The sequence below is a fragment of the Bombyx mori genome, chromosome 14 (genome assembly GCF_030269925.1).
Source record: "Bombyx mori chromosome 14, ASM3026992v2".
In the NCBI taxonomy this organism is placed as follows: domain Eukaryota; kingdom Metazoa; phylum Arthropoda; class Insecta; order Lepidoptera; family Bombycidae; genus Bombyx; species Bombyx mori.
The window spans coordinates 5262960-5288810 of record NC_085120.1 but is presented as its reverse complement, the minus strand read 5'-3'; the positions used below and the strand labels follow the sequence as shown (position 1 = coordinate 5288810).

Below are 25851 nucleotides of genomic sequence, written 5' to 3'. Positions count from 1 at the left end.
GTTGCGGTTGATTGTAACTTTAAAAACAAATATAAACCTAATCTCTATGTTTTTATTACAATTTCTTGGGTTTATCTGTGTATGTGTTGTAATGGAATTTCAACCCACGTTTTGAACTCTCTTCCTGGCTATTTGCGACAACCGTTTCCATGAGCGCCCGTAACCACTTTACGTTAGGTGGGCTCGTCTACCAACGAAGGCAATAAAATATAAATAAAAAACTTAAGTTTACTGGTGGTAGGACCTCTTGTGAGTCTGCGCGGGTAGGTACCACCGCCCCGCTTTTTTCTGCCGTGAAGCAGTAACGCGTTTCGGTTTGAAGGGTGGGGCACCCGTTGTGACTATACCTTAGAACTTATCAAGGTGTGTGGCGCATTTACGTTGTAGATGTCTATGGGCTCCAGTAACCACTTAACACCAGGTGAGCTGTGAGCTCGTCCACACATCTAAGCAATAAAAAAAACCCTTAGTGAATTATTAAATTAAGTAAGTAAGTAAATAAAATGACAGCCATAAGGCATGATTAAGTACGCGTTAGCTATCAGCTATCAGTACGTATGCTCATTATTAAACATAAATAAAACACCGAAAATCAAAGCAATATAATTTTATTTTCACTCAAAATGTAATTTAAACCATAAGTATATAAGTAATTGGTTGTCAAACTATTAGCTATAGTAAACTACACCATCACTCCATATTTTAAACAAGCCAAAAATCCTGAGCAGAAATGGTGAAACAAATTCACGTAAGTTATATATACATTGGACTCGACGATACGACACTATATACAAAATTTAATATTATTATGTACGATAAAAAAAAATGAATAGAAAAATGTGATATATCCCACGTCATGCCATAATATTATCTGTAATGTTGTAATCCTCTGCACCAAAAATGTTCCCCAAAACAATTTTTTATTTATTTATTATCTCTCATAAATTTGCTAAAATAATTCACAGCTGTCTAAAGCCCTAGGCGTTGAACCAAATTGTGTAGGTTATTGCTTAGAATAACAAGTAAGCCACAAATTATAAAACCTAAAAACTCTATGGGAATCATTTATTCTGGAGATAAAAAATATCAAAACTTTAACTGGTCACTAAGAAAGCCTTTACACAGTCCTTTGTACCAGTATATAACTATATACATCTTGATACCGATGATGAGCTAATTCACGTAAACGACCAAAGATAAAAAAAATGATTTAACTAAAAATAAAATTTTTCAATCACATTAAACTATACTTAGAATAACAACATATTAGTCGTCCAGTAATTACGAAAACTGTAACTTATTCGACACGTCAGAAATAATAAAGCAAACGCGATACTAAAGAACAGAAGTAGTTCGCGAAAACCGATGAAATTTTTTTTACCAACCCCTACTAAGGTAATCAAATATATATTTTTTTATCTTTCTTAGTACTGAATCTAACTACAGTACTTAGTCTAACTACAATCCAAAGTCACAGATATTGTACTGTATATAATTTATCATGAAGAGTTTCCCTTGCGTTATGAACTTTTCTTTAATATTATCAGACATGCTGTTGATAAATTTCTGGACCTGAGCTTCTGCTACAAAATCTGAAAGAATACATTTATTTATATTTTTTGTTTCAAATCTACTTTTTTTCACTTACTTAACAATATTATCTGGTAGCCTAAGAGCCTATTTCCTATTTCAGTTCTAGACTTTCAGCCTATTTCAGTTACGCCCGGACGGGTTGGTGAGCTTACGGGCTCAACCTGAGAGAATTTGCTGACACTAGTCCTAGCAAGACTAATGCTTCGCAGAATCTACCACCAGATCGGAAACGCGACCCACTGAGAGGATCCGGCAAGAAACTCAGTGGGCTGTATCTATGGGTTAGTTCGCTCGTTGAACTCTTCGCCGTAATCGACGAGTTTGACGAGGACGGTGACTTGAGGGTCCTAAAGGTCCTAAAAGCACCAAAAGTCCGACAAGACATGTTTCGGGCGACGACGGCTTTGAGTTGCCCCGTCGCGGTCGGATAGGACAAATGTAGAAAATTTTGTTGTCGTCTTAATTTATTAAATTTTATTATTATTTAATAATATTTAATTATTTTTTTAAGAATTATTGTTTTAAGAATGGGACAACCGATCTACAATTATATTTACTTCATTGCTGATATGAATGGACAAACTAACGGCCCATCTACGCTTAAGTAGTTACCGAGGCCCATAGACATCAACCACGTGATCCACCACCCACCTTATGACAGCAGTTCTAAGAAACTGACCCATCCTTCAAACCGAAGCGCATTACTGCTTCGTGGCGAAAATAGGCAGGGTAGTAATCACAAGACCCTTTACCACCAGTTATTACGCAAATTATAACTTTTGCGGGTTTGATTTATATTACAAGACTAGCCGTACTCGCCCGCTTCGCTGGGCATTTAAAATTGACATTATTATTCATTGTCATTATTATTAGGGAGTCCAACACTCCTATAAATATTAGCCTATCCATTAAGTACATATATTTGCTACACGGATACCAAGTTTCAAGTCATCTGATGCATGGTTCAGTATTTATAACGGAACATCCGTAAAAACCACTGTAGATTTATATATTAGTATAGATTACCGACAGCCTTGGATGAGTTCTGCCTTATCTCCCATGCATGTCTCGCAGCCACCTTGCTCTAAATGGGTACTGAAAGGGCCAGGCTCTAGGTTTGGGGCTGTCCGAAGCCCACTTATATGGTATTAAGAATATATTACCTAAGTTGGAAGTTAAACACGATCCCAATGTATACTCCGGGTTCGAATCTTCGATGTAACTAAATACTTCGACATTGTCCAAGTCTAAGTCACAGATGCTTGGAAAGACAGCTGTAAATGTTGCCCCTCCTGCAATCGAAACCAGAGGATCAGACGGACCCAATAATTTTTTTTTTAGTTTTATATTATATTATTATTTATTATATATAATTATAGCTAAAACTCAAAGCCACATACATGTATGTAACTATTTTTTTTAACTCTAAGTAAAAACCTTAAAAAATTTAATAGTACATATTTTTAATTCATAAAAGTTAATGAATGAAAAGTTAAATTCTCCTTAGAAAAATATCAGTACTGTGCGTTTTGTGAACAGTAAATAAAGACCGGTTTCTTATTTTCACGAATTCATAATGCAGGATGTTGTTTTTCTTAAAGAACCAGTTGAGTTTTGCTGCCGTTATGATGGCATGTATCGTAAGAAAGCTCTCTGCACGTACTGTATAACTAAAGCCTTTTAGGCAAAAAAAATACTCAATCTTTGCTAATCACATTCTATGCTTTAAATGTAAAGAAAATTTGTCAATTCATACTGAATATGAACTTGGTTAACGATATTTAACACTCCGGGGTAATCTCTACATGCGACATGAATCGGCCCCACAAAACACTTACATTCAAACTAAGCCTTGCTATTGATGTGCACGTAAACAGATAAAACATGAAAGTATAAAGTTCTCCAAAATTTTTTTAAAAAAAGGAAAAGAAAGCAAGAATCTATCTAACATACAAACAAAACAACCTCTTGGACCTCTTGTGAGTCCGCGCGGGTGGGTACCACCACCCTGCCTATTTCTGCCGTGAAGCAATATTGCGTTTCGGTTTGAAGGGTGGGGCAGCCGTTGTAACTTACTTGAGACCTTAGAACTTATATCTCAAGGTGGGTGGCGCATTTACGTTGTGGATGTCTATGGGCTCCAGTAACCACTTAACACCAGGTGGGCTGTGAGCTCGTCCACCCATCTAAGCAATAAATAAAAAAAACAAAGATTTAGATTAGAAATATTAGAAGAAGAAGAAGAAACAAAGGAACAAAAAATATTGATGTAATTTAAAAGGGTTTAATCAACCACCTCTTCCAGTGTTCAGTGTCTTAAAGTTCTTGAAAACGGTACGAAATGTATATTAAAAGATGAATTTTAGCATTACCGTAAACAGCTTCCACGTAGTCGCTTCTCTCAATCGGTTCTTTGCGCTTCCTGTTATACTTGAATATTGTCAGGGGCGAATGAAATCTTAAGGAGCGAACTTCCATTGCGAGAACCACTTTTTCAGTGGCTCTGTTGACGCTAAAAATATTGTTACGTAATGAGTGCTATACACATATTTACTATTACAAGGATACTTCGATAAAGCGGCACGACATGAGAATCCTCTCATCGTGGCCGCCGGAAACCACATAGCCGATCCTGCGGACCAAATGGTCAACAGTCGATGTCGCCCCAAACACGTCATTTCGGATCATCCCGATCCACTAACGGTGCTTTTAGGTACCACAAGCACCGGTCATCGTTCTCGTCGAATCCATCGCTTGCGACGAAGGGCTCGGCGAGTAAATCAACCTACAGACACAGCCCACTTAGTTTCTCGCCAGATCTTCACAGTGGGTCGCGTTTCCAATCCGGTGGTTGATTCTGCGAAGCACGGCTCTTGCTAGGGTTTGTGTTAGCAACATCGTCAGGTTTGAGCCCCGTGAGCTCACCTACTAGTTAAGGTTACGCTGATATGGTCTCTCTAGACCATCAGGTTAGGTAAGAAAAATAAATTACTAGGCGGAGTGAGGGGTGTTAGGTTTTTTTCATTACGGAATTTCATGATTCGGTCAGCGCGCTCAAGGCCCGCGATAAAAGCTATGCAATAGCTTAAAAATAAAAATGAGGAATTGAATTATTTTTTATCAGCATTATACCGTATTATTTATAATTCTTCATTCATAAAAAATTCACTTCTTTATTGTCTAACTAATGAAGTTTAGTATATAGAATATAAAAAAATATTAACTTCTGTAAAAACATTGCTAAAGTAAATCGCAAGTAAATTATATTCCTCTAAAACAGTGAACGAAAAACATATACATTTGGCCGGGTAGCGGGTAGTAGCGAAGATTTTATTATATGTTGATGTGTTTTCGCAATGTAGAGGTCTGCCATGATCAATATAATTTTTTAAGACTATATATAATAAACAACATATATCAAAGGCAGATCTGGTCAATTACTTTCAAAATTTTGTTTTTTTAGCATTTTCAAAACTATCTGCCACAAAGTAAAACGCGCGATAATGGTCTGCCATTCTTATTTTCCGATAATAATAATCATATATTTTCAAATTTCAAAACGGCAGACGTGGTCAAATGGATTTAAAATCCGTCAAAAATCAATACCTGCCCTGCCTGAGCGCTCGGCGCGTCAAGCACTTTGAGCTTAGTGAGTCGCCACCTCATGCATGGTAGGTATAAGGGTCTCAATGTACAAAAATTCAGGTCTGGTAAAATACATACAGGTATTCGCCCACGGGCTCTCAGGTTATAAAATATACTTACTAAAACTCAACAACGTTCCCATTAAGACCTGCGACGTTGACATTATAAAGTTCTCCGGTGATATTGGCATTTGCAGCATCCAATCTGTAGTGTTTTAAAAACAGTGGTTCAGGTACAGGACCATATGCTACTTCGCATTGAGCATTGCTACAGAAGAAATCACGTATGCAGTCTAAGTCGAAGTTCGGACAAGGTCTTTCGATATTATTTGGATCTGAAAGAATTAATAGAAAAATTATACTGATTTTAAAATTCGAAATGCTACTTCGCATTGACCATTGCTACAGAAGAAATCACGTATGCAGTCTAAGTCGAAGTATGGACAAGGTATTTCGATATTATTTGGATCTGAAATAATTAATAGAAAAATTAAACTGGTTTTAAAATCTTTATTGCTTAAGAGGACGATTTTAGGCCAACCTGGTATTAAAGGGTTACCGGAGCTCACAGATGCCACTACGTGAATATATGTGGCGTCATTAATAAGCAGGGTTATGCTACCTACCCTTACTTCCTCACGAACCACTCTTTTACTAGTAAATCTACAAGTAAGCCCTAACTTATTACTTAATTTACTAGTAGAAAGCCGAAACAGAATATATGTGCTTGAAATTTCTCCAAACATACATACAGCAAAAGCACGCGTTGTATTGTGTTTAGAAGTTAGAAATGCATTATTTGCATTTCTTTGGGAAATTCGGAAATAAAGCGGTCTTATATTGGTTGTGTGTAGTTGATGTATTTGTTAAAATTTTCCTAAATAAATAAATAATAAATAAAGCCCTATATTTTTTAAAGGTTGAGACAGCCGTTTTATTATAAGATCTAGATTTCGACCTCATGGCCAAGGTGGTCAAGGTGTAAAAAATCCTCAAATTAGTTTTGTAATGTAATACTTTAACGCAAATTCAGGAATTCAAAGAAAAAATGTCCTTTTCCCATGAGAGATTAATCAAAGCCAACTTAAAAAACCTTTATGTTTACCACAGCTTTTATGTTTCAGATTTTACACAAAAGATATGCACAATAGTTTTTCTTTTTTACATTTGTTAAATGTAACCACCACCCTGCCTATTTCTACCGTGAAGCAGCAATGCGTTTCGGTTCGAAGGGTGGGGTAACCGTTGTAACTATACTTGAGACCTTAGAACTTGTATCTCGAGGTGGGTGGCGCATTTACGTTATAGATGTCTATGGGCTCCAGTAACCACTTAACACCAGGTGTGCAGTGAGCTCGTCCATCCATCTATCTATACAATAAAATTTTTTTTTATTTTTTTTTACATTTGTTAAATAATATAATGAAACAGACAAAATTTGTTAACTGAGCCTAATCTGATTACAACAATAAAAAAACATCAGAATACGTGCGTTGGACCCTTGTAGGAGTTATAAAACGGCATAGACGTGCAAAACACGAAAATTGACAATTTGTTTCAAGCTTTAATTATTACTACTATCCAAATATTAAAAACTAAGAAAATGTGGCAAAGAATAGCGTTCACAATTATCTTCTTGGATCGCTTTTCTTGTCTTATTTTAAATATCGTTAATTTACATACATACCGTCGGCGGGATCCAAGCAGTTACAACAATCATCTGCTGCTATTAAACCTAATACTGAGAGGATACACAAACACAACTCGAACTCCATCTTTGCTTCTAATCACCATCATCGACATCCCTCACATATAAATACATCAACAGTCGTCACCGTGTCAAAGCTATGTAAATAAAACTGCTAATTGTTCAATACTTGTATTATTTTAATTATATTGTCATAGCTAAAGGTGTAGCCACATTCAATATTTTTTAATTGCTTCGTGTTCTTTTTGCCTTCACAAAGAAATTACGGCTATTTTTCTTGAAGTGCTTGAGACTGACTTACCGGTATGGCGTATTGTGTGCCCGGACTTATATATGAGGCTATCAGCGTAAAAGTGGCCTAAGCTTACCATAATTATTATGGAGCAATGAGGTTTAAGTTTAAATGAATTTGAGTAGGCAAAAAAATAATACGCGCTTATATAATGTTTACCAAGCCATCTGTTATCTATGGGTGAAACTAGGGATAGGCCGGTTTTGCATCCAAATTTATTATATTTTAAATAAATTGCAATACACATAATAATAATAAATTTTTATTTCAGAATTAAATTCCATATAAAGTGTTAATAATACAAAATCTTTCTTAAAAAAAGCAGTTCATTTTATTTATTTAGGGCAGCAATAGCGACTCCCTATCGCGGTCAGGAGGCTGTTCGGGCTGTCCCGGAGCCGGCACCACGCGAAGGCCACACGCTTACGAATGATCGCGTGAAAGCCATCTATGTGAGCCTCCGCGAACATCGTCGACGCGCTACAGTACCGAGACAGTCCCATCAGTGCCCTGAAGCCGTTGTTGTATTGGACGCGCAGGGCTCCAAACGCCTTTTGAGTGTACTCAGTCCTCAGCCTGCAGGTGTAAAAGGACTGCCCTAAATATTGTGTGCTTGACTTCATCCTTACACCGTGCGAATCTGCGGGTGAGCATGTTAGCTCTCACAGCCAAAGTCCTACGCTCCCTCTTAATGTCCAATTCATCAGACATGCTATCACAATACCCCAGGTACTTATATCCGGTTACCCTATTTAATGGGGTACCATGTAACGCGATGGGAGGTAATATATAATCTTTGTTCCTAGATTTGAACATTAGGATTTCGCTTTTTAACATTGTACCTGAGGCCATGAGTCATAACATATTTCTCACATATAGTGAGTAACTTTCTGAGCCCCCCTACCGATGGGCTCAGTAACACCATATCGTCGGCGTAGCTGATGTTATTCTAAAATCTATGGAACAGCCGACTCCGCTGCCACTGAGCTCACCGATCAGACTATTCATGTATAAGTTGAATAGTGCGGGGGAAGACAATAAATATGAAACATGATTATGATAAATTGTGGGCTAGGCCACTTTTGCGCTGACGGCCTCATATATCACCATCCTGACTGGACCTAGAGCGAAGCAGTAATTCGTTCTATCTTGAAGAGTGGCACAGTCCTCAGTAAATGCAATTGAGATTTCAAGTTGTAGTTGTAGCGGGTTATCGCAGAACACAAGATATATGACAGATGTTTCTCGCTAACGACATTTTCAAGATAAGCTAGCATATATACAAGTTTTGAACATTATTATTCGAACCGACGGTCTGCCGGGAAAATTCACCCGCCTTGTGTAAGATCTTCTCTTTATCGTTAACTCTTAAGTAGTAGTTTAGCCGGGATATTCACCCGCCTTATGGAAGATCTTCTCTTTAACTTTTAAGTACTAGTAACCGATACATATTTGTTCGAACCCTAAAATTATAGTACGATAGTTATTGTTTGTGACAATAAATGACATCGCATATTGTTCTAAACATGATTTAGAGGAAAATTAACTTTGAACAACTAAATAAATACTATAAGAAAAACAAGTGTATTAAATTTAAAAAAAATAATAATTTACAATTACTGCAAGTAACGAGCAACGTCATTACAATAACAAATAGAATATATTATAAGCTTATTTCCATTAAAACAATCGATAGACTCGTTGAATGATAATAATTAATTGTTTGAATAGCAATCTATATATTAATACGTGAAGCAAAAACTTTGTATCCCTTTTTACGAAAATTGCGCGGGCGGAGGAGTATGAAATTTTCCACACCTATAGAGAATATAGAGAAGAAGTGCACAATGCTAATTTTTTTTTTAAATAATACATAAAAGATACACTAAATCAATAAAGAAAACAATACACACACTACATACCATGTATTTGAAGCACACACGCATGCATACTATTTATTGTCAAACTTTTGTTCTTGACGTGTGTTGTCAAACTGAGAATAGAATATGGTTTGTCTATTAATATTTTTTATAGTGTAGTCTTGGTGAAATTTGTGATTATAGAAGTATAAAATACAATCATAATAGTGTACAAACTTACAATTCCAATTAATTATAATCGAATTTCGACTAATGCGGGACCTCTAGTTAAAATAATAATGCTACCTGAAGGGTTGCGCTAGCAGACCATCAGGTATTTGTTTAATCAGCTTAAAGATTTTCTAGAACTACAAACATGAGCCAAGAGAAAACTAACTCAAAACCAAGTCGCTTAAAAATATACATAAATAGCGTCCGTTTTATTAACATCTTCGTGAAGGCTTTAAAAAAAAGTTTTTATGTATCGGTTTTTTCTTGGCTTTGATCTATTGTTTGCTCTTACTGATTAAAAATAATATAAAAAAACAAACATTCTAAATTCAAAATTCTGTGAATGTTTAATATTTCCAAAAAAAAATATTAAATTCTTTGACGTCGATATAATTTCATTATTTTTTTTGTATATTTATTATTCGAACAAAAGGTAATTTGTCACTAAACTTAGACGCACAATTAAAAAAATTTATATTTTTTACAATTGAATCGCTGAACTAACACACCATGAAAATAGTTGTCAGATTTCAGTGCCAAGTGAATTTCCGTAAAGAACGTTATTATATTACCACCCTTTTCAATTATGTTCTTGCAGATTTCAAAGATACATATTCGTATCGTAAATAGGTTGAGAGCGATCATGAAATGCGATTGTATCGGTGTTCGAATCACGCAGGCAGGTACATTTTTTTGCAAAGAAAATACGTACTTAGCATAATAATAATAATAATAATGTTTTTATTTCAAGTAACCATGACTCATACAAATTTTTAGTAAGACTTACACCTATGTTAGCAGTTATATTTACATCACAATGAATTACTGTCGTAACATCCCATGGGAGATGGCACCACAGCGACCCATGTATGCACAGTCCAGCCTGCTTGCGATCATGCTCAGGATACTGTTGGAGCTGGCCCTCACTTTGCTTACCAGAGATGCACACCTCTTACGCACGGTAGCGTAAAAACAATCTATGTGCGCGTCTGCAAACATCTGCATAATGTAAGCTAACACCGACATGCATTTATGCAAATATTATTTTCATTGTGCACTGTTAATAAAAAATACATATTTCCATCTTGTATTGCTTAAACTTTGTGATATATTGTGTGGTGGTAGGGCGTCTTTCGAGTCCGCACGGGTAAATACCACCACCGCCCTGCCTATTTCTGCCATGAAGCAGTAATGCGTTTCGGTTTGAAAGGTGGGCCAGCCGTTGTAACTATACTGAGAACTCATATCTCATGGTGGGTGGCGGCATTTACGTTGTTAATGTCCGGTAACCACTCAACACCAGGTGGGCTGTGAGCTCGTCCACCCATTTATGCAATAAAAAAAATAAAAAATTAAATAAAACATCATAACGCGAATTCCGCGACCCACTTCGATGGATGTATTATTAGCTCGTCTTCATTTTATATTTTATTATTGTATATTTTGATTCTGTTTCGTCCAGAATCTATACAGTTTTAAGTGGAGCCGAGCGGATTTTCGGTGAGTTATGAGAACTTGTTTCTTTCAGTTCTCTTCCAACTTATTAAAAAAAAAACTTATTAAAGCAAAAAAATACGCTTTTATAGAAAATCAAACACTATTTCTCTCTTTCTCAGCAATTTATTTAACCCTACATTGTGGTAGGGTCAGCTCTCCTTATTCCACTCCCTCCACTTCGCTCTGTTTTCGACATCCTCGTCAGCAATATTGCATTCCCTTTTGTCCTTCTAGTCTACTACTGCTAAACACTACACCTTTCCACCTTGACTTGGGTATTCCTCTAGGTTTCTAGCCGAGGAGGTCACAAGAAAATCAAAGAAAAAATGGAACATAAATTTTAGTTTAAAAAACACGCTTTCATAGAAAATCCAAGTAAAAAATAGAAAACAAATTTATTGTAAAAAAAAATCGTGGGGCTCGTGATGTCAATAGTTTTAAATATTTTATTGACAAATATGAGTTGAAGGAATGTCCTTTTGATAATTTATTATCTTAAAAAACACCGTAGCGTATAGCATATTAAAAAATGAGACTTCAGAGCTTGTGCCTCAAGGTAGGTGGCGCAATTACGTTGTATAGTGCCAGATGGCCCCCAGATTGTCGTTTAACACTAGGTAAAAAAAGCATAACCTGCAAAAGTTCAATTAGATAATCCAATAAGTAGGCTGAGTATGAACTTTGATTAAGAAGGTTCAATCATGATAAAAAACAACATACTAATTTTAGAAGTAGTTAATCCAATTGTAACGAAACTTAGTATAGCTGTTTTAATACTCCCGAGAGATTTTCTGCCATAGTACAATCAACAGGCAGTAGGTATCGCGTGAGTATTTTCAGAAGTTGATGTTTTTCATTAGCGATAGTCACAGTGAAGCTTACAGTAATAAATTCCATCCAAACATATATAGGGCTTAAGCTACGCCATCTAGTAGAATCGCAATGCAGGTATCATGTAAGTACTATAGCCGACAGATGGCGTTAGTTATAATGTCGGAACCGAACTGAAACGGAACTTTGAGATTAATGGGATTCGGACAAATCGGAAAGATATTAAAATTTAATTAATTAATTTAGTAAGAGCTCAATCTCTATTTTAACTTAATTTCAGCGAAGCTTCATAGTGATTTTTGGTCTAAGGGTATTAAAATAAATAAATATTTATTTCTGTCAGCCATAGATAGTGACCTTTTCTTGGTATTCGTAGATAGTCAAGTGAATGTTTTCAAGAGAGCGTGCTTTGGTACATGAAGTATAATGAAACACAAGTATATTGTTTTTATTATTTATTGATTTATTATTTTAACGAATCAAGTAACGTCAACCTTTATATTCGTGTTAATTTCTAACCGATACCTTTTCCGATAATTAATAGCACATCATTAAAAAACAATAATAATATATTGAAATAAAAATGATTTTTTGTTATATATTGAAGTCGCAACAGGAACATAAAATATATTAATAAAACTCACAAGAAAATTAGAAATAACTATATAACTTTTGGATGTCTGTTATAATATATCATTGGTGAAGTCAAGAACATTCTCTATTAATTAACAGATAATACTAGTCCAGATTGAATTGATCAGATATTGTGTACTACTACTAGAGATTGACTACTAACGACTAGTTGGTGACACTGCGCCAACTCCGGCAAATAGCATTTTATATCCTTCACCCCCAAAATTAGTAGCTAGTATCAAATTATTATTATTATTATTTTTTATTGCTTAGATGTGTGGACGAGCTCACAGCCCACCTGGTGTTAAGTGGTTACTGGAGCCCATAGACATCTACAACGTAAATGCGCCACCCACCTTGAGATATATAAGTTCTAAGGTCTCAGTATAGTTACAACGGCTGCCCCACCCTTCAAACCGAAACGCATTACTGCTTCACGGCAGAAATAGACAGGGCGGTGGTACCTACCCGTGCGGACTCACAAGAGGTCCTACCACCAGTGTGGATTTATGTGAATTTAATTGATGTATTTTAATTAAATTCGGTTTTCATTATAATTGTTTTAGTAAAAAAACAGTGTGTTCTGAGATAACAGTTTATATTAAATAGCCGTCCAAGGAAAATCAAAATATTTCAAAATACATGTAAATTAAACACGAATCCAACTTGAGACCTGAAATAGTTGAAAAATTAAAACGCTGTTTTCAATATAATATTCGAAATAATTAGCATTTATTAATAAAAAATGTTGTATAGATAAAACTATAAAATCTCATGTATGACTACATACATGACTAACAATGAAACTACAGATTAGAGATTAAACATTACAGATAGTGATTAGACATTACAGGAAGTGACAGTAGATCTAAATAAACCTTCAACATTGTTCTTATTTTGAAGGCGACGTAATATAAAATCGAGACAAGGATTTTTGTATTCATACATCTGTGCAATAATATTGCTCATTCAGATTATTATTATTTAACGAATTATTTTATGTATAATAAAAATTTCGATCCCAAACCGTATATCCCGAATTAACACAGATGGACATGGTCAAACTTGCTAGACTCTTAGATATTTCTGTGTAATTTCATTTGACATTATTTCTTTTATCATATTTAATTTCAAAGCTGTAATTTATGTTGGTTCGTAGGTTCGTGGAATGCACTAACAGAGGCTTTTTTGTGAGAAAAATATTTATTTCCTATAGTGGCGTCGGATGACAAAAACTTTAGCGGTTAGGAAGCGCGCGGCGTTCGTTGGTTTGGTCACAGCACTGACTTCGTTCGCCTCAGGTCACCAATCCGAGGCCCCCTCACCTCTCGTTGAACCCCGCGCACTCCCTCTTACAAATCTTGTTAATTTAAAACTAAGCTAAAAATTTGCTAACTTCTTTTAACAAAACGAATTCACCACACAAACAAACATACACCAAATATACCAATCACAGCTCCAAATTTATATTTAACGCATCGCTAACAAAAGCTATTTTGACGATGCTCCTATTATAAATGCTAATTGTAAATCGAATGATAAGTATTTTATTCAACATCCAAAGTCACAAATGTTATATTGTATGTAACTGGTCATGAATATTTGTCCTTGTAAAGAAAACAATTCACGAAGGTCATCCCGAAAACTTGACATCAACTTTCGGAACTCATTTTGTGCTTCAGTGTCTGAAAAAAAAACCATTCTTTTAAAGCTTCAAACGATTTATAAATTTAATGTTTTGTAATGAAATCCTAAGATGATGAGTTTCCGCCACACTTCTTTTCTGTCTTTGATTTTAATGTAAAATTGTGGCAAAATTTAATCATACTTGTAATGCTCTATTATAAGTAAATACTTAAAGCTACGCCATCTAGTAGAATCGTTACCTGAACTAGGATCGATACAAGGCCCTAATTCAAATTGCGGGCTGGCGTTCTCGACGTATGAGTTAACATCAGCGCTGCTCAAGTCTAGATTGTGGAGCCTGTGAAACACGGCTGTAAAGGTTACCCTTCCTGAAACAGTTATTAAAATATAAGAACAAACAACAAAACTAAAGTGTTAAATAAATAGATAAAAACTGTCCAAATAGCGGCATTGATTTTGAAACAAATCATTTCGTTTATAACAGTAAAACATATGTTAAATGAGCTGTAGAGGGCAGATCATTATCAGAATCAGCCTATGGACGTCGACTACTGGACAAAGGTCGCCCCCAAAGTTCGCCATTATGACCAATCCTGCGATGCCCGCATCCAGTGAACTCCCACAGTGAGTCTTACTCACGCAACGTCTTCCAGTGTGCGGTCACGGCTCCAAAAGTTTTTAGCCATATGTTATTATCTTCTTTTTCTTTCTTTTTTTATTGTTTCAATAGGTAGACGAGCTCACAGTCCATCTGGTGTTAAGTGTTTACTGGAGCCCATAGACATAAGTTCTAAGGTCTCAGTATAGTTACAACGGTTGCCCCAGCCTTCAAACCGAAACGCATGACTGTTTCACGGCAGAAATAGGCCGGGTGGTGGTACCTCACCGTGCGGACTCACAAGAGATCCTACCACCAGTAAAACAACACCAGTTTAACAAGAAATGCAATCATACGTTCAGGGATGTCCTAGCACCAGAACTAATGCGCTGTCACTAGCGAAGACACGAGTCTTGTGGAGAGTATTAAGCGGTAGGCAGCGGCTTGGCTCTGCCCCTGGCATTGCTGAAGTCCATGGGCGACGGTAACCACTCACCATCAGGTGGGCCGTATGCTCGTCTGCCTACAAGGGCAATAAAAAAAAAATAAAAAAAAAGAGTACTGCATCATACCAGTCCTATTCAGTATAATAATATATCCCATAATAAGGTGCTGTGAGATGTAGATGGCGATGAAAAAAAACACCTTCGTTTTGAAAGTTATTTTGCACGATCTATAGAGGCGGAGATAAATTAGAATTTACCGTATTTAACTTCCAAATAGTCGCTTCTTTCAATTGGCTCCTTAGCCTTCCTGTTGTATTGGAAAAGTGCATCTTCTGTATATAATCTCAAGGACGGTGTTTCTATTGCAAGAACTAGCTTTTGAGTTTCTGTATTGATACTAAAAAAATGTTGTTTATTAAAATTTGAAAGATTTTTTTTTTTTATTGCTTAGATGATTGGACGAGCTCACAGCCCACCTGGTGTTAAGTGGTTACTGGATTCCATAGACATCCACAACGTAAATGCGCCATCCACCTTGAGATATAAGTTCTAAGGTCTCACGTATAGTTACAACGGCTGCCCCACCCTTCAAACCGAAACGCATTACTGCTTCACGGTAGAAATAGGCAGGGTGGTGGTACCCACCCGTGCGGACTCACAAGAGGTCCTACCACCAGTAATTACGCAAATTATAATTTTGCGGGTTTCATTTTTATTACACGATGTTATTCCTTCACCGTGGAAATCAATCGTGAACATTTGTTGGGTACGTATTTCATTAGAAAAATTGGTACCCGCCTGAGATTCGAACACCGGTGCATCGCTCAATACGAATGCACCGGACGTCTTATCCGTTAGGCCACGGCGACTTCAGCTCGTGAGTTTTTCTTTTCTTAAACATATATCGAGGGGTGAAAGGCTTAAGCGACATTTCACTTAATACGCGACCTTATCTTTGTAATTAAAGGTACATTTTATTTAATATTAACATCCACAGTTCGATATTTTTAATTGAACTCCTATTAAGCTTACTCCATTTAAATGGCTGGAAGTTTTTTTTGTTATGATTAGTTTCAAAATTTTAAACATTAAATTAAGCCTTTCCCCCTCGAAATATACATTGACACACAGAATAATAACTGAGTATCTTAAATCAGGACATCTAATACGTTTGAAGATAACTGAAAGAAACAAGTAAGAGCAGTGCTTCGCAGAATCTACCACCGGATCAGCAACGCGACCCACTGAGAAGATCCGGCGAGAAACTCAGTGGGCTGTGTCTGTGGGTTAGTTTAGTCACCGAGCCTTCGTCGCAAGCGACGGGTTCGACGAGAACGATGATCGGTAAAATCTTTATCTTCTTTCTTTCTGGGATGACATTGAAAATAAATGGATTTTTAATTATTAGTTGAATTATGGATGAATGAATGGTAAATTATATAATATTATAACTATGCACTGCACTAAAATTTGCATGTCAAATAATGACAAAGCATACACGCTGCTTTTAATTTATGTAATAACTCATTTTCACTATGCTTGGCGAATAAATGATTTCTTTCTTTCTTTCTTTCTTTCTTTCTTTCTTTCTTTCTTTCTTTCTTTCTTTCTTTCTTTATATACAGCACATTGCATTAAACTGATTTTTTAACGCGAACTCACTCAATGCGTTCTGCTCTAAGAAAAAAATTTCTTTCATTATTTCTTTACTTCTAAAAACACATTATTATATACTCATAATTTTTTTAAAGCCTGGAATAAAAATCACGTTCCATACAAAGCATCGTGGACTTACTGAAACATACTTACTAAAACTCAACAATATTGCCATTGAGCCCTCCAACATTTACATCACTGAAGTCTAAAGTTACATTTGAATTCGGGATATCCACTTTGTAATGACCGTAATACAGCGGATCCGGCACTGGTCCGTAAACTATTTGACATTGAGAATTTTTCGAGAAGTATTCTCGTATGCAGTCCAAGCCGAAATTCGGACACGGCCTCACTATGTTCTTGGGGTCTGAAAATATTGAAATAAGCTTATATTTTAACTATAGAAAGTGTAGTCACCAACATAACGCATTCGAAGCATAATAGTTATAATGTGCACAGTGCGCCCTGTAAATATTAAAATCCTCGTGGCCAAAAGGATAAGACGTCCGGTGCATTCGTATGTAGCCATGCAGCGATGTTCGAATCCCGCAGGCGGGTACCAATTTTTCAAATGAAATACGTACTTAACAAATGATCACGATTGACTTGCACGATGAAGGAATAACATCGTGTAATAAAAATCTAACCCGCAAAATTATAATTTGCGTAATTACTGGTAGTAGGACGCCTTGTGAGTCCGCACGGGTAGGTACCACCGCCCTACCTATTTCTGCAGTAAAGCAGTAATGCATTTCGGTTTGAAGGGTGAGGCAGACGTTGTACTGTTAAAAGTGAGACCTTAAAACTCATTTTTCAAGGTGGGCGGCGAAATTTACGTTGTAGATGTCTATGAGCTCCGGTAACCACTTAACATCAGATGGGCTGTAAGCTCGTCCACATGGGTGGATGACTAAGCAATAAGAAAAAAGACTTCATACAAGAAATCAGCCATAGTTTTTTTTGTTTTAGCGCAGTTCACGGACAGATTATTCTTAACGAATACCTTCGCTGGCCTTGAAATATGGTGAAAAAGGTACCCTTAAAATAGGAAGGTACGAACTTTGTTGCGAATTTTAGCTCTAGGTATATCTTCTGTATCCCACCTTTATACCACATAACATTAACATTACATAGAGAAACGTTAGTTTCATTTTATTTTAAACTAGCTGACCCGGCAGACTTCGTAGTGCCTCAATCGATGAACAAAAGACCTAAGCTTTTATATAGAATAAACTTAAAACAAACAAAAGGAATCCGTCCGACGGGGGACACATCAAAGGGAAAACAAATTGTTATTTTTATTTAATTCCGAGCATTTTCATATGTATCTACCTTTTAAACCTTCTCTGGACTTACACAGATAATTTAAGACCAAAATTAACCAAATCGGTCCAGCCGTTCTCGAGTTTTAGCGAGACTAACGAACAACAATTCATTTTTTTATATATAGATAGATAGATAATCCATACAGCAGTCGAACCAATTTAATGATAATTCTTAAGAAAAAGCGTCATTCTCGATTAAAGTAATTATATTTGCATACCATCGGCTGGGTCCAGCTCTTCGCAAGGTGCAGTCTTTGCTGCTATCAAATTCAGGAGCGATGAAAGAAACAGGCACAACTTATACTTCATTTTTGAGAAATACACGTTTTCTCGAAAAACTTTTTCATATAAATACTAAAGTTATTATTATTATAATGAAAAGAAAACAGTTGACATTCGTCAGTCACGTTTAAACATATTTATCGTGTTAAGGGCGAGTCGTATTTCTTTTTATTACGTACTTATTTCTGCGGAGAAGTAATCCGCCTTCATAGGCTTAACAGTATAGTTAAAACTTGAAGCGCACATCTCAAAATGATCAGTTATGAACCTACGTCATTTTAGTCTGAGAAAATTTAAGGCATTTCAATGGTCTCAAGACAAAAATATACGTACACTTTCACGTTCATTAATCCATAATAATCGCTTCAGCACAATACCCGGCAAACTTCTTGAGCATTAGTTGACGTAGTGGGAGAAAGTTCGCGCATTGTACACTTAGGTGCAAAAAAATTATTTACTCTGCCTCATAATGTTGTTAAGCTGTTAAAAACAACATAATACTTATGTATTTATATCTTTTTTAGAACATCCACAACAAATACAAATAATTGTAATAATTTAATCTTGGGGTAAAATGGACATTCCTTACATTAGGTCAAAATTATAGCTGGTGCTTGGTTCAGCTGAAGCGGAGATGGTATTTGTCATTGTTTCTTCGTTATCATAATCTTGACCATCGTCATCATCATCGTCACTGTTTTCATCATCCAAGTCGCTATTATCGTGATGAGTCGACATAGGACTCATCGGAGTAAGCTCCGATAGCTTATCCGATATCTTCCTTCTTGCCTATATTGAATTATTTTGAAGATGTTCGATCTGTAGTAATCGAATGTTACTTTTTTCAATTAACAGCTTCCAGTTTTTTTTTCTCCATCTGAACCTCCTTCCTCTACCTTACTCTTTCATAATTCGTCGAAAGTTTCGTTTCGAGCCATTAAAATTTATATCTTCTTTCAAATGTTTACGAAGCCTTTCTACGGTAGGGAGTGTGCTTTTTTGCTATGTGGTAATCATGATTACATCTTTTATTACACATTTGTCAAAACTATTGATTCCAGTGACTTTCTTCTTCCCTGATATTTTCTTACCCGGACAATGAAACACGAGTCGCAAGTCAGTGAGCAAATCGGAACCCTTAGTATCGTTAATAATACGCCTAACCGTAAAAAATAAATACTCAGAAGAGTGCGTCATTTTCGTCGCATGACGTTATATATAAATAATCAAGTACTTAGGGTAGATTTAAAATAAAGCAGTCTGCTTCCTTCGATCAATATCCAAAAGTGGCTGAGTGACTGGAGCGGTACTGTCGGAGTCGAACTAAAACCTCCTATCTATCACTCAATAACCCACGTCCGAACCTCGCATGAGTCAGAACTCACGAAAAGGCAAAGGAGAGAGAGTGAAGTTTTAGTGCGGAGGACATCTCTCCCATCACCCACAAGTCCTTATGGGGCCTTAAGTCTGCGCACGTGTACAAATCCACGAATAAAATTACTAATATATTATGTTCTCATACTCATACACTTCTTATCTTAATAGTTTCCTGTCGTGACTGAAAAAAAAGCAATTTAAATGGTTTAGTGTTCATAAAAATAAAATATTAAAAAATGTGCATGAAGACCATAACAATAATCGCAATGATGACATTATGTAGTCAGTTGCAATTACATTAATTGTCATACTGACGCAGTTGCTCTAAAAGTGTTTTTGCATACTATCAGATTTGAACAACTGAATAAGCAGTGTATAAAAACAATTCGCTCGCTTAATAAAAATAGCTATACCGAAACAAATTAAAAGAATTACACAATAAATAACTAAGTGGAATAATTACTATTTAACGACATTTGTTTAAATATTAAAGTAATTACGCAAATGCTGACGTCCCTTAAAAAAAAAACTATAAACCTGTTTACTAACGGATTAAATTGTAATTCTATAAGATTCAGAAATAGTGAATTTTTTTAGGAGAGTTAAATCTTAAATTATAATTTTTTATTGCTTATTTTTATTACACGATGTTATTTCTTCACCGTGGTAGTCAATCGTGAACATTTGTTGAGTACGTATTTCATTAGAAAAATTGGTACCCGCCTGGGATTCGAACACCGGTGCGTCGCTTCAACACGAGTGCACCGGACGTCTTATTTTTTAGGCCACGACGACGTTTAATTTACTAGAACTTTTGTATTGATACGTAAGTATCTGAAGACAGCGTCCGTGCGCTTGGAGTAGGCATCACGACAAGATAACCCCTCTTATCGACCCAGACCCAGATCGCATCGCATCGCTCGCCACCGGAGTAGAATTCATCCATACTACCAGGACCTACTGCGTTCATCCACAGTGTGCTTCCAGAGATCTTTCTTGCCACGTACCATTCAGCTTTGGAATGATCTCCCCCCCACGGTGTTTCTCGAGCGCTATGACATATCCTTCTTCAAACGAGGCTTGTGGAGAGTACTTAACGGTAGGCAGTGTATTTGCTCTGGCTGAAGTCCATGGGCGACGGTAACCACTCACCATCAGGTGGGCCGTATTCTCGTATGCCTACACGGACAAAAAATAAATAAATAAAACTCCGACCCAGGACAGGTGAGTAACCGCCATCACACCTTATTTTTTGTATCCTCTCGAGCCACTCTTGATCTTTTAGGCATTCCAAGAGTTCGACGTAGACAACCCACTATATCTCTCACAGAATCTTCTCAGTGTGCCACGATTCCAATCTGGTGAAAGATTCAGCGAAGCAATGCTCTTGCTAGGGCAAATGTTGGTAAATCCATTCTGACTAGATCTCCTGAGCTCACCCACCGGTCAAGCTGAAGCCAAAACAACCCTTCAAGGCTACTGGCCTATAAGTAGGCCAAAATAGGAGGAATTCAATGATACGCACGTACAAAAATTTATTTATTTATCGGGTTAGATAAATTAACGAAGTCGCGGCCCATCTAGTGAGTGATTACCAATAGATATAGCTCACAGACATCACAACATGATGGTACAATGCGATAGTTGCTGTCTAGCTTTTCAACACCAACGCATGATTGCACGACGGCAGAACTAGGCGGTGGTGCTTTCACGGGCGAGCTTATCATAAAAATACGACAAATAAAATTATATGGTAGTTTCACGTTTACTCATAAACACTTGTTGTCTGTAGCACTAAAATAATCAGTTTAAGCTGCATATTTTAGTTGTTTAGCTAATGTATTAATATCTAGAAGATCTTAGATAATTCTATAGAGTTACTATGAACTTATATTTTTCCTAGGTACATCTAATCCGAACTTCTTTGCTACAGAGATAGGCTGAATGGAATAGTAGCTACCCATGGGGCTTAATATATGCCCAGCCACTAGTGTGGTACAAAGTCTACCGTTGCTATATTTCTCAGCGTATGTTATTTATGTAACAATTTTTAATCACTCAGTGGTATATATTTTTTATTGCCTATATAGGTGGACGAGATCACGATCCACCTGGTGTTAAGTTACCGGAGTCCATAGACATCTACAACTTAAATGCTGCCAACTACCTTGATACATAAGTTCTAACTCTAATTCTAATTTTGCTGTGAAACTGGTGGTAATTTGAACACCGGTATAGTCACATCGATGACGTATTTAGGGCGACGTCGGCTGCTTACCATTCGGTCCACAGGATCGGGTAGAAACTCTACAGCGGGTAATCCAATTGTGTGCAAATACTTTTGACAAATGTATCGTAATTGATAAATAAAAAGAAACGCACACAATATAATAATATATTTCCTACCTATTTCTAGTAAACTCTAATGACCGGATGATTAAATATCGCAGACGAAAGCCATTTCACGGCCATTTAACGGCCGTCTGGTGTAGTGGGTAAGTGACATGGTCACTACACAAGGGGGTCGCGGGTTCAAATCCCGCCAAGGGAAGATATTTGTATGATAAATATAAATGTATTTTCCAGGGTTATGGATGTATATTAAATATATGTATGTGTATAATAAAAATTATCCGTTATCTGGTATCCGGCATTTATATCCGTTATCTGGTACCTGTAACACAAGTTCTTTATGAACTTATCACGGGACCAGTTAACGTGGCGTGATTGTTAGTAAATATTTATTTATTTATTTATTCAATAAAATACAAGAACTGATATTTACATCTACACCGCCACGACGACTTCAGAGTTTGATTGTTCTTCTTTGTTATTTTATCTAAAGTTTTCAGAGTTAAGTTCAAGGAAGACGAGTTTCATCATTAGTATGCTTAATCTAGCATATACAGGGTGTAACAGAACCGTTCACGGAGGCGGGTGTTATTTGCGGGTTTTATTTGTTTTTATTTCTTAGATGAGTGAACGAGCTCACGGCCTACTTAGTGTTAGTTGATTACCGGAGCCCATAGACATCTACAACGTAAATTCCACTTTGAGACATGAGTTTTGAAGTCGTCGTGGCCTAAAGGATAAGACGTCCGGTGCATTCGTATGTAGCGATGCACCGGTGTTCGAATCCCGCAGGCGGGTACCAATTTTTCTAATGAAATACGTACTCAACAAATGTTCACGATTGACTTCTACGGTGAAGGAATAACATCGTGTAATAAAAATCAAACCCGCAAAATTATAATTTGCGTAATCACTGGTGGTAGGACCTCTTGGGAGTCCACACGGGAAGGTACCACCACCCCGCCTATTTCCGCCGTGAAGCAGTAATGCGTTTCGGTTCGAAGGGTGGGGTAGCCGTTGTAACTATACTGAGATCTCAGAACTTATATCTCGAGGTGGGTGGCGCATTTACGTTGTAGATGTCTATGGGCTCCAGTAACCACTTAACACCAGGTGGGCTGTGAGCTCGTCCATCCATCTAAGCAATAAAATAAAAAAAGACGAGTTTCATCATCAGTATGTTTAATCTAGCATATACCGGGTGTAACAGAACCGTTCACGGAGGCGGGTGTCATTTGTGGTTTTTATTTGTTTTTATTTCTTAGATGAGTGAACGAGCTCATGGCCCATCCAGTGTTAGTTGATTACCGGAGCCCATAGACATCTACAACGTAAATTCCACCTTGAGACATGAGTTCGAAGGTCTCACTTTTAACAGTACAACGGTTTTCAAACCCCACCTTTCAAACCGAAACGCATTACTGCTCGCGGCAGAAATAGACAGGGTGGTGGTACCTACCCGTGCAGACTCACAAGAGGTCCTTTCGCCTCCTAAAACGATATCATCTAAAAATGACGATTGTGAATTTCATCTAGCATCGTATTTTTTTTCACATCGCCGCAAAGTAATGCTGCAATGTATATTACATATATTATTTATTTATTTTCATTTATAAATAGTTTTTTTTTTTTTTTTTCCTACCTATGCTGATAGCCTTGAGAGGCTATTTCAGCTTCACCCTAAGCTGTGTAGGTGAGCTCACGGGGCTCAAACCGGAGAGTTGCTAACACTGACCCTAGCAAGAGCAGTGCTTCGCAGAATCTACCACCGGATCGGAAACGCGACCCACTGAGAAGATCCGGCGAGAAACTCAGTGGGCTGTGTCTGAGGGTTAATTTACTCGTCGAGCCCTTCGTCGCAAGCGACGGGTAAATATAAATAGTAGGTACGTATAATGTATTTTATGTTATCTGCTCTTTTAATAAGCATATTTGGATTTTCCTTTAATTATTATTCAACTAATGCAACTGAGGGCAGCCGTTGTAACTATACTGAGACCTTAGAACTTTTACTTATTTTTTTTAACTTATTTTTTTTTATAGCATGACATAATTTTTTTCGTATTTCTCTCTTGGCAGTTATTTTTTTTATGACCTTGTAACAGAGAGCTCTAGGTCATATCTTATTTGAAAAATGATCATTACTTTTCTGGGTAGTTAAGGTTTCAAAATACACAGACACGTATATATTTTAAAATTTTAGGTGTGCTTAAATATAGTTATTTTGATATGAAGCAAACTCAACTATCAACAACTGTCCAAATAGTGCAAACGTAGACTTAGGTAAATAAAAATCAATTTTACGGTTTACAATGATCGTGACGTGTAAAAATGACGTCAGTTAATACAGATGATATTGTAATTATAATTGGGTTCTCCGTCATACCATGTTAGGCTAGACCAGTGATTCTCAACCTTTTTTTTTTTGTTGCGGCACATATTTAACGATTTCAAAATTTGACGGCACACAAAAAAAAAGTTTTTCTTTTAAAAAGATATAATTTAATAATATTAACATTATTATATATTCGCAAAATTTGGCGGCACACTTTTGAAATTTGGCGGCACACAAAAGTGCCGCGGAACAGTGGTTGAGAATCATTGGGCTAGACCTATGCTTACCTTATCGTAGACAAAGAAAACAAAAAACGCATTAAAATTATTATTCATTAGTCCAGCATATCCTTTGCTATTTTATTTTTTATTTTTTTATTGCTTAGATGAATGGACGAACTCACAGCCCACCTGGTGTTAAGTGGTTACTGGAGCCCATAGACATCTACAACATAAATGCGCCACGCACCTTGAGATACAAGTTCTAAGGTCTCAGTATAGTTACAACGGCTGCCCCACCCTTCAAACCGAAACGCATTACTGCTTCACGTCAGAAATAGGCAGGGAGGTGGTACCTACCCGTGCGGACTCACAAGAGGTCCTACCACCAGTAATTACGCAAATTATAATTTAGCGGGTTTGATTTTTATTTAGACCTTATCTTAGACCTTAGAACTCATATCTAAAGGTGGGTGGCGCATTTACGTTGTAGATGTCTATGGGCTCCAGTAACCACTTAACACCAGGTGGGCTGTGAGCTCGTCCACCTATCTAAGCAATAAAATAAAATAAAAAATAAAGATTTTAGTTTCTTTTCAACACCTTGATATGGTTAGCAATTCAAAAACAAATCTTTAATTTATCTCTGGGCTAGTCAAGAAACATTTTTACTGGTAGTAGGGCTTGTTGTGATCCCGCACGGGTAGGTACCAACGCCTTGCTCATTTCTGCCGTGAAGCAGTACTGCGTACTATCAAACCTAGACTTAGAACTCATGTCTCGTTGTTGGTGGCGGCATTTGCGCTCCGGTAACCACTTAACATCAGGTGGGTCGTGACCTCGTACATCCATCTAAGCAATAAATAAATAAAAAATCCTTTACATTTGTATTACCAAGGTTTGCCATAAACAGGATGAATTACGGTTAGTTTATGGTATATGAAACCAAAATTAAATTTTAATTCACAATAATAAATAAATAAATAAATAAATATTTACTAACAATCACGCCACGTTAACTGGTCCCGTGATAAGTTCGTAAAGAACTTGTGTTACAGGTACCAGATGACGGAAATAAATGTAAGATTTTTTATTATACATATACACATATTTAATATACATCCATAACCCTGGAAAAGACATTTATATTTATCATACAAATATCTTCCCTTGGCGGGATTCGAACCCGCGACCCCCTTGTGTAGTGACCATGTCACTTACCATTACACCAGACGGCCGTTGAACAATATGTGTTTTTTTTCTGTTTATTAGTTATTTACTATCCCAAAATATATGAATACTATTATTTGTTGAAACTACATGTTCG

At 36.6% G+C, this 25851-nt stretch overlaps 3 protein-coding genes across 4 annotated transcripts in view; 1 reads left to right on the top strand and 2 right to left on the bottom strand.

Annotated features, from left to right (window-relative positions):
• LOC101746132 (carbonic anhydrase-related protein 10) overlaps nt 1-25851 on the top strand; it is a 141600-nt gene that overhangs the window by 53461 nt on the left and 62288 nt on the right. The window lies entirely within an intron of this gene.
• LOC105842476 (uncharacterized) lies at nt 593-7037 on the bottom strand. The gene is made up of 5 exons (XM_012695786.4): nt 6925-7037; nt 5359-5572; nt 3966-4105; nt 2757-2885; nt 593-1592 (listed from the first exon to the last, which is right to left on the bottom strand). Exons 1-5 carry the CDS (start codon nt 7010-7012, stop codon nt 1459-1461), a joined length of 705 nt encoding a protein of 234 aa, XP_012551240.1. The 5' UTR covers nt 7013-7037; the 3' UTR covers nt 593-1458.
• On the bottom strand, nt 12873-18269 carry LOC110386211 (fibrohexamerin). The gene is made up of 5 exons (XM_038015293.2): nt 18179-18269; nt 16789-17002; nt 15237-15376; nt 14175-14303; nt 12873-13973 (listed from the first exon to the last, which is right to left on the bottom strand). Exons 1-5 carry the CDS (start codon nt 18267-18269, stop codon nt 13840-13842), a joined length of 708 nt encoding a protein of 235 aa, XP_037871221.1. The 3' UTR covers nt 12873-13839.

What these genes read in the sequence shown, in the direction of transcription:
- LOC105842476 (XM_012695786.4), bottom strand. Translation starts at nt 7,012, where the DNA reads ATGGAGTTCGAGTTGTGTTTGTGTATCCTCTCAGTATTAGGTTTAATA. An exon ending in GGGAACGTTGTTGAGTTTTA is followed by an intron (nt 4,106 to 5,358) that starts GTAAGTATATTT and finishes CAATATTTTTAG; the next exon opens with CGTCAACAGAGCCACTGAAA. An exon ending in GTGTTTAACTTCCAACTTAG is followed by an intron (nt 1,593 to 2,756) that starts GTAATATATTCT and finishes GTATTCTTTCAG; the next exon opens with ATTTTGTAGCAGAAGCTCAG.
- LOC110386211 (XM_038015293.2), bottom strand. Translation starts at nt 18,269, where the DNA reads ATGAAGTATAAGTTGTGCCTGTTTCTTTCATCGCTCCTGAATTTGATA. An exon ending in AGAGCTGGACCCAGCCGATG is followed by an intron (nt 17,003 to 18,178) that starts GTATGCAAATAT and finishes CAATATTTTCAG; the next exon opens with ACCCCAAGAACATAGTGAGG. An exon ending in TTGTATCGATCCTAGTTCAG is followed by an intron (nt 13,974 to 14,174) that starts GTAACGATTCTA and finishes TTTTTTTTTCAG; the next exon opens with ACACTGAAGCACAAAATGAG.